General features: G+C 40.1%; 1 protein-coding gene and 1 pseudogene across 1 annotated transcript in view; one reads left to right on the top strand and one right to left on the bottom strand.

The window, feature by feature from the left end:
- Positions 1–9,947, bottom strand: part of Eml6 (EMAP like 6) — a 272,708-nt gene that overhangs the window by 90,421 nt on the left and 172,340 nt on the right. Inside the window, exons 11-13 of the mRNA XM_029483123.1 lie at positions 6,304–6,516; positions 1,985–2,152; positions 34–140 (exon numbers count right to left, since the gene is read on the bottom strand). Of these exons, the coding sequence (XP_029338983.1) occupies positions 34–140; positions 1,985–2,152; positions 6,304–6,516 (488 nt within the window). The remainder of the gene's footprint in view (positions 1–33; positions 141–1,984; positions 2,153–6,303; positions 6,517–9,947) is intronic.
- Positions 8,184–8,653, top strand: LOC110304440 (annotated as a pseudogene).

The following is a 9,947-nucleotide window of genomic DNA, read 5'->3' on the forward strand; positions in this document are numbered from 1 at the left end:
TGGGGTCCAGGCTTTTATTCTCTCCTTACTGACCTGGCGATCGTAATTGATCTGAGTTTCTTGCTCGATATCAGAGTCCAGTTCTGGAACATCAGAGAAGTCTGAGTCAGATTCTTCACTATAGGAGTCAGCACCACCTTCTGCAGAGACAGAACCCATTAGAACGGACAATGCTGAGATGTTAAAGATCACAAAAGTACTTCAAGTAGCTTCTTAAACCCTAACAAACAAAGTAAAAAGCCTCTGTCATAGTTTTCATTTAATTCAGGCCTGGAACCTGATATGTTGACCTCCAGAGCCTACCCCTAGGGATGGCCTTGAACTCCCAAAGCTAACCCCAGGAATGACTTTAAATATCCAAGGCTATCCTAACTTCTCAAGTGCTGACATTGCAGGCATGTGTCACCATACCCGGCTCCCTCTTGTTCCCCTTTCCCCCTTTCCCCCTTTCTCTCTTTCTCTCTTTCTCTCTTTCTCTCTTTCTCTCTTTCTCTCTTTCTCTCTTTCTCTCTTTCTCTCTTTCTCTCTTTCTTTCTTTCTTTCTTTCTTTCTTTCTTTCTTTCTTTCTTTCTTTCTCTCTTTCTCTCTCTCTCTCTCTCTCTCTTTCTTTTTCTTCCTTCCTTCCTTTTTTCTTTTTAAATTAAATAATAGGATTTCTAGATTTTAAATCTTACTTTGTAAAATCAGAAAGTATAGGGTTTACCAAAGACAAAGGTAGGTCTAAAGAAAACTTCAAGCGCTTACTACCATCAAGACAATTTTTAAACATCCCCACCACGCACTAATGGCTGTCGTGGTCAAGTCCCTACAGAATCACATGGGTGAGCACATTGACTCACACATATCACTGTAAACTTTCTTCTGCTTATCCCCTCAAATGGATGTAAATAGAAAGACGATACACCATGGAGGTGAACACCTGGTTTCATGTGGTAGGCAGTGTGTTACTCCCTTATCTTCCACCCAGAAGTTTCCTATTGCCTCACTCATTGCCTTGTCTCCCTAAGGGCTTAAGTGTGTGCTTTCACCTTATCTTCAAAGGTCACTTTTCCAGTGTGAGCCTTCAGTGGATAACCTGACCCTTGTTTAAGCAAAACCTTTCAATGAACCAACCTATGCTAATCTCCAAATTTTTTCCTTTTCTTTACATTTATTTTATGTGTATGAATGTTTTGCCTACATGTATATTTATATATCACATGTATGCCTGGTGCCCTCAGAGGTCAGAAGAGGGTGCCAGATTTCCTGGAGCTGGAGAAGGGAATGGTTGTGAGCCACCATGTGGGTGCTGGGAACTAAAACCTGGTCTTCTGCAAAAGCAACAAGTGCTCCCACCTACTGAGCTCCTCAGAAGGTTTTCTTTACATTATATTTACATTATATACATGGGTTTTTTTTTTTAAAGATTTATTTATTATATGTAAGTACACTGTAGCTGTCTTCAGACACTCCAGAAGAGGGCACCAGATCTCATTACGGATGGCTGTGAGCCACCATGTGGTTGCTGGGATTTGAACTCTGGACCTTCGAAAGAGCAGTCGGGTGCTCTTACCCACTGAGCCATCTCACCAGCCCCTATACATGGGTTTTTAAAACCTGCCGTATCTCTTTAGCTCCAGAACAGATACTAGGAGTATCCTTTGAAATGATTCTGAAAAATGAAGACACTGAAAAGTTCTTACTGGGGCTGGAGAGATGGCTCAGTGGTTAAGAGCAGTGACTGCTCTTCTGAAGTTCCTGATTTCAAATCTCAGCAACCACGTGGTGGCTCACAACCATCCATAATGAGATCTGATGCCCTCTTCTGGGTGTCTGAAAACAGCTACAGCTACTTACATATAATAAATAAATAAATCTTGAAAAGACAAGAAAAGGGAAGAGAAGAGAAGAGAAGAGAAGAGAAGAGAAGAGAAGAGAAGAGAAGAGAAGAGAAGAGAAGAGAAGAGAAGAGAAAAGAGAAAAAGAGGTTCTGACTGTTATTTACCCTGGGATGTGGTTTCCAACACGCCATTGCTGACTGCTTCTGGGATAAATCTCCACTGGAAAACAGAGTGGTCAGCTCCTCCTGTGCTTAACACCCACTGGAAATCGTGGGACCAACGGACATTGGTGACATGTGCAGAATGGCCCACATACTTTCTAAATTTGGCTCCTGAAAAGTATTTTGAGATTATGTTTTTAATCACTCTTTTAAAAAGCAATCACATTCTTCTCCACATCAAGTAAAAATTTTCAATATACCAGAAACATATTTCCAGTCTTACACATTACAATAAGGAATCGCATGCCCTCAATTATTCCATTATGCATTAATCTGAAGATGTGTCTTTCAAATTCAAGCTCTACAGCTAAATGCCTATTAAACCTATTCCAACTAATGCGCACAGCTTCAATGTTTCTTAAAAAAAATGCAAGAATTAACATCTTACCCATTCTTAAAGTAGGCAGTTCCTATAAACAAAATATTTTTCCTATATCTCTATAGATCTTGAAATGTGGGGCTAGCCTTTTCCCTCCACAGAGATCACTTAACCTGTCTCTTCAGTGGGTTATAAAGATGGCAAAAAATAAATAAAATAAAATTAGTAGAATTCATCAAGCAGTGGTTGCGCACATTAGTCCCAGCATTTGGAAGGCAGAAGCAGGTGGATCTCTGAGTTTGAGGCCAGCATGGTCTACCATGCGAGTTCCAGAACAGCCAGACTACACAGAGAAACTCTGTCTTGAAAAAACACAAACAAAGACCAAATTAGAATTCAAACCAAAGTAGGAAAAGTAAAAATTTGTGATATCAAAGAAGAGGCAGAAGTCATTATAGATTCCTCCTTGGTGTCTCTCTTGGGCCGTGCCATGTCCTAAGGACACACTAATAGCCTGTGGAGAGATTTTAGAACAAGAAACTGGGGCCTCCAATGGAAAGTCACATCTGTGAAGTAAAACAGAACTTCTGGTCTTGGTTCTAGCCTCTAGATGACTATAAGTCATGACAGAGACCTTGAACTAGAACCACCCAGTAGGATACTCATTAATTCCCCAACCCCACCTCATTTCTACCTCAGCCTCTTCATCCACAAAACCTGTGAGATCATTTCTCATATTAACTTCTAAACTTGGAGGTAGAGTTACTATACAGCAATAAGATAAGCAATTCACCCTCAGTAGGCTGAAACCATTGTCACTGATAATTAAGCCCTTACTGCTTTGACCCCATTTTCTCCCATCTCCCCATTGACCTACTCTGCTTTAGACACTTGACCCCTGGCAGTTCCTCAAGCCTGCCAAAGTGTTCTTTGTCTCTAAGTCTTGTATTTGTTGCTGTTTCTTGGTGATGCTCTTTCCTGGGATATCTGAATGTCTGGTTCTCTCATCCTGCAGGTATCTAGTCTATGAAACCCAAGTGAGCCCTTCTTTGGTCTCCTTAGTGGAAACAGCACTATGTTGTTCTGCACAGCATTCTCCTCTTTGCTTTTCCTGACAGCACATATGACCATCAGACATACTGTCTGTAGTTCCGTATCCACTGTGCTCACTCTGTGGTACAAAGCTCCATGACAGCGGGGACTTGTGCTGATGTACTGAAGCACTTTCATACTCTAGCACAGCACTGAGCAAGTACTTGTCCAGTAAGCTGAGGCATATCCTCTCCTAAAGCTTTCCTGGGGATAAGCAGTGACTATACGAGATTTCCCTTTGGATATCTGTCCAAGGAAGGCTTGTGTCTCAGCCATCATCTCTTCTCTACCGACCTCTTCCACAGCTTAAAAATCTTTCCATGTGCACCTGAATATCAAATGTGTATTGCTAATCTTGGGAGCTCCCTGGAGCTCAGATCTGTTTCAGTCTCTAATGGGTACCCCACCACTTGGCTGAGACAGACTCCCCAGCTATTATGCCCTATCTGTTTGAGTGTCTAACAGGTACCTCAACACATGGCTGACTGCAGGCCTCCCCAGCCATTCTACCCTTACCTCCTACAAAAGCACCTTTTCCTTCTCTTGTTTCCTGTCACTCTGACACCTTCACTCTGGTTGATCAGGCCCAAAACTCAGGAGATATTCTTAATGGTTCTTTTATTTTTCTCCCTGTAGTCCTAATCCAGTCTAGAAACAAAATCTTCAGCTTTAACTAAACCAGTCACCTTTTTTTGACACCTATTCTAGACACAGCATCCCTCAGACAAATGCTTTAAAAACCTGTTTCATATAATATCAAAGTAATCTTTCAGAGACTTAAGCTGGCCATGTAAATTCCTAATTTACAACAGTTTTCCAGTGCATACAACACAAGACCCAAATATGTGGGAAGTCACACACAGGACTCAATTGACATGCATCAGGAAAATTTTGTCTTATTTATTTTAAAGGATTTGAAAACTATTGAGATGAGAAAAACAAATTGCTCAGGCTATGTAAAAATATAAATTCAGCAATTTTCATTAACTGCAGAACACTTACATCTAATTTCTGCACAATAGAATATATACACACATGTAATTCCAAATATGTCAAGTTGGCTTGGTTGTGAGGTCAGTTTGCTCACAATAGAAAACTATAAAGCTTGCTCAGTTCTCCACGCTGGTTCATAGTCATCAGCCTATGCTCAGGTTTGTCTTTCTACAGGCTCAGCAATAAAAACCATTTAATAATGGTATCCTCATTTGTAAGTCAAGTTTTATCAGTTTTTATTTATACCAAGACTCCTACATATTTTTATTAACCTTTCCCAGTAATTTTGGCACAAAGGCTTGAAGAGCACAGGCAAAACTGCGAAATTTATGAACTGTGGCATTCAAGGTAGAATTTGAATTGTTCTGAGGACCTTGATACTCGAGCAAATGGCTGAGGAAGGCTTCACTGCTCCCCTCATGCTCACCCTGCAGTCTCCCTGTCCTCATTCATCCCATTGTCCACTTTGTATCTTCTCACAGGGTTATGTTTTATTCATGGGCATTTAATTCTGACAGTACTATTCATATCATCACCAGCTCTCATAACAGACCCTCACACACATCTCCATTTCTAAGACTCGAGTCCACTCATAAGGTCTGGAGATACAGAGAAGATGCCAACTCTCACTGACTTCATTATTCTTGAGTCCTGACACTGGAGACCAGTAAGTTGCTTCTAACCTCACCTGTGATTTTCCTGAATTCTGAATTCCTAGATACTTTCTAACATAACGTATTCTCAAATGCACATTAATTTAAACAAGTTATGTCCTATTATTACCCACAAAGTCCACTAGGATGAGTGGGGAGGTCTTGAATTTGTCACACTGAAGTCTTTTTGTGCTTCAAGCACTTTGAGCTGATGTCCATTCTGTCCAGTGTGAGTCATGGTGGTCTTATCATGCATTTTATGTCCCATTTTGTCCTTTAACTGTCACTGCTTCAAATCTGCCAGTTAGTTGAGAATTACTTTCTGATTGCACCTTTCATCCCCTTCCCTGCATATCTTAAAAAAACATTCAAGTGAAAACTTTACAGGCAACAACATATTCCCATTGACCACTCTGCCAAGATCTAGCTTTCTGGGCACAGTGTACAAGTAAGAAGAGTTTGTGGAGAGGCTTTCTCTAAATTTTCAAAACAAGCCCAGGATCATTGCTTGGTGGCAACAATCACAGTCTTCAAAGCTTAGAATGCTTCCATAGGAGTGCAAAACATGGAAAGCTGTTTTCAACCCAATTTCTCTTTCAAAAAAAAATCACCTAATACAGAATTGAAAGATTAGTCCTAGGACAAGGGGTTCATAGTTGTAGAACTGCCATGTTTATTTAATTATATTTAAGAAGAATTGCTTTTGCTTTTGTTTTCATGTAGCAGTGCAAGTAGGTGGATGTATAAAAGTTAAATTAGAGCCAGGTGGTGGTGGCACATGCTTTTAGTCCCAGCACTCAAGAGATAGAGGCAGGCAGATGTCTGAGGTTGGGGCCAGCTTGGTCTACAGAGCAAGTTCCAGGACAGTCAGGGATCCACAGAGAAACCCTCTCTTGAAAAACAAATACAAACAAACAAAAAGTTAAATTATAATATTTTAAAGGAATAAAAACCCAATATAAATCATGATTACTTATTCCCATAAACATGTGGAAATATCATGATGTTAACTCTTAACAAATTCTCCCTGAAATTTGCAAAACCATATAGGACAGCAAAAGTAGAGGACTGAGCAGCATGCATGTTCAGGTGAAAAATAAGTGCAGACACAAGAAAATGAAGTGTCTGGAGAAGAGGTAAGAAAATCCACTAGCTAAGCAGCATCAAGAGTTCAGAGAAAGTCTTCAGCCACTCAAACAGCTTACCTTTTTTGAGACAAGGAAATTTGAACAATTTGACCAGTCCAAAATCATCTCCAGAAACCAACACTGAACTGTTATAATTGGCGTCCACTGAATTGATGTCAATAACCTCAGTGTATTTGGGCCAAATTCCACTCACTTCAGGGCCTCTCACACATGTCCAGGAGGCCCAGGGAATCCCCTTGATTTCTTCTTTACTTGTTAAAGGCTTCCCTGCTAAAACAGTCAATATGATGTTACATTTATATGTGAAGTATATTCTAATATATTTTAATCATTTTTCTTTTCTTAGTGCCTAAAACCTTCATTAGATATATAAATCAGAGGAACTGCAAGTTCTAATCTCTTCACCCAGTTAGTTACTTTTTTGGAAAGAATTTAAAGAAAACATTAGCTCAAAATTTAGAAGTGAAGATAATAGGAAATGATTATTGCTAAATATAATGTCTCAAACTATTGATTAGGTTACATGTTGGCAACACTGAGTCACCAAAATGCTGCTAGGCCTTTAAAACCTTGGCCAAGCTTGTCTGAAACTTGATTTTTCATAGTTTTTTGGTGTGGGTTATATGCATGCTCAGGATAGACAAAGGACAACTTGAAGGACCTGTTTCTCTCCTTCCACTGTGTGGGTTCTAGGAACTGAATTCAGATCATGGGTTGCAGCAGAAAGTGCCACCTTGCCAGGCTATAAATGTTTGAAATTTTTACTTTTAAGATTAAAATTATATGCATAATGTATGTGGGTATGTCCATGTAAATGCAATGCCCAATGGGGCCAGAGATATTAGATCTAGCAGAGCTGGATTAAGAATGTTAGCCATCTGTCAGTACTGGGAATCAAACTCATGTCTTCTACCAGATCAGCAAGTTCTCTTAATCACTGAACCATCTCCCCAGCCCCCCACAGGTGATTTTTGCTTTAAACAAAAATTCAGACTCTACAAATTTTAAAGTGGATTTTATTATTTAAGTCCTAGTTACTGAATCCACAGGATTATGGTGAGCTAAGTGTAGCTGGTTGTTGGATAATGGTCCTAACAATGGCTGTGTGTTAGCTGCTCCTAGATACATAGCTCAGGTCCCATTTCTGCTAGCAGATTAGTGAGGTTCACAGATGGCACAAAATACATCAAGCCACAGAAGCAAATGAGTAGAAATATTTAACTAGATGCCACTTTAAATTTAAAAATCAATACAATTAAGCATATATCCTCATGCCTACCCTATTATGATAAGCACATATTTTCAAATAAAGAACTTAGGAACAGATATTTTTTCAAAAGGGAACTCCAAAATTCTGAACTATATTCAAAATGTCTGGACTGTATATTCTAAAAGAATGCATTTAAATGACCACAGACTCAGAGAGGGTATAGTTGGAGCATTATCTGTGACCAGCTCCTGCTCAAGGGATTTCATTCCAGGAAGTGACTCAGAATAGAAAGTGACCTCACCACTGCAGGCTGCAGAGGCAATAGAAGCTGCACCTCCTGGACCAGTAAATACACTGGAAATAAGCCAGGTGCCCATAACAGAGCGATAACGTAAGCTTCAGCCCCATCCTTGAGCAGGATGTGATTTCATTCCAACTGACAAATGGCTCCAGATGTTCCCACACATGAAAAAGCGAAATATGCAGTACAATGCCTTCTACATGCCAGGCCAGGGCTCTGCCAGTAACCCACACCTTATTCTTTTTAATATTTTGTTTTGTGTCAGAGCCTTAGTAGACTGCCAAAACAGATCCCAAACATTGACTTGTTCTGCCGCAGCCTCCCAAGTAAGTAATATTTCGATAAAAATTTCAAGACAATATATAATTATAGAAGGTTAAGATCTATGTTTTCGGAGAATTAGGCTTGGCCACCCTTTCCCCCAAGATGGCGCCGAAAGTGAAGAAGGAAACTCCTGCTCTTCCCAAAGCCGAAGCCAAAGCGAAGGCCTTGAAAGCTAAGAAGGCAGTGCTGAAAGGCCTCCACAGCCACAAAAAGAAGATGATCTGAACATCACCCACCTTCCGGCGGCTCAAGACTGTGCAGCTCCGGAGGCAGCCAAAATATCCTCAAAAGAGTGCGCCCAGGATAAACAAGCTTGATCATTACTACGCTATCATCAAATTTCCACTGACCACAGAGTCAGCCATGAAGAAAATAGAGGACAACACTCTTGTGTTCATTGTGGATGTCAAGGCCAACAAGCATTAGATCAAACAGGCTGTCAAGAAACTCTATGACATTGATGTAGCCAAAGTCAATACCCTGAAAAGGCCTGACAGAGAGAAGAATGTGTATATTACTTGGCTCCTGATTATGATGCCCTAGATGTTGCCAACAAGACTGTGATCATCTAAACTGGGTCCAGATGGCTAATTCTAAATATATACTTTTTTTTAACCATATAAAATTCTATGTTTTCTTTATTCTTTCCTTAAAAAAAAAAAAACATTAAAGAAGCCAACACAATAATGATGAGAGAGGCTTCATCTAGTAGTTGATAGGAGCAGATGCAGTAACACACAGCCAAACATTAGGCAGAGCTTGGGAAATCCTGCTAAAGAGGGGGAGGTAGGATTGTAGAAGCCAGAAGGGTCAAGGATACCACAAGAAAACCCACAAAATCAACTACTAACCAGGAATGCAGGGACTCACAGACACTGAATGGACAATCAGGGAGCCTGCATGGGTCTAACCTAGATTCTCTGCACATGTTACAGTTGTGGGTCGCTTAACAGTTCAAGCAGGGACTATCTGTGTCTCTTTTGCCTTTTGTGACCCTTTACCTCCTATTGGGCTGCCTCCTCCAGCCTTAACATGAGGGCAGGTGCCTAGTCTGCAACCTGATACACTATAGTTGATATTACTGGGAGGCCTGCTGTTTTCCAAAGGGAAATGGAGGAAGAGTGGATTGGGGAGAGGGTAGGTAGTTGGCAGGCATGGAGTGTGTGTGAGGAACTGTGGTTGAGATGTAATATATGAGAGAAGAATAGATAAATAATGATTTAAAATTATTAAAGACTATAATATGAACATCATTATGTTATATATGACATTTTAGTCTTACAAACTAAATGCCATTTAATTTCTGTTACATAAGACAGGTGAATCTCATAAAAGTTGAAAGGTGAACACAAATACAAAATGTGTTCACTAGGATCTTAAAAAGCACATTTCACTAGATAATAAAATTATGATAATCAGACCTGGGTCTAACTTACTCACAGCCACTAAGGACTACAATCCTCAAAGATTTGAGGTCTCAGCTCTTGTCTAAAGGCTCTAAGCTGATCAAAGAGATAGTCTCAGATTCTCTGTGGTTCCACAGACCATCCTGTTCCTTTTGGACCTTGGCTGAAACTCATTTGCCTAATGGTCACATATCTAATGTGTGTGATAGAAAGCAAAATTGAAAAAGAAACCGTTTAGGAATGAAAAGTTTTAACTTTTAAAGAGGACTATAAAATAAATTTATAGCCAGTTTGCAAACATTAAAATAAAGATGAGGTAATACATTTTTGGGCTTTCAAAGGTGAATGCAAAAAAAAACTCCGAGCCGGGCGTGGTGGCGCACGCCTTTAATCCCAGCACTCGGGAGGCAGAGGCAGGCGGATTTCTGAGTTCGAGGCCAGCCTGGTCTACAAATTGAGT

The sequence above is a fragment of the Mus caroli genome, chromosome 11 (genome assembly GCF_900094665.2).
Source record: "Mus caroli chromosome 11, CAROLI_EIJ_v1.1, whole genome shotgun sequence".
Lineage (NCBI taxonomy): Eukaryota > Metazoa > Chordata > Mammalia > Rodentia > Muridae > Mus > Mus caroli.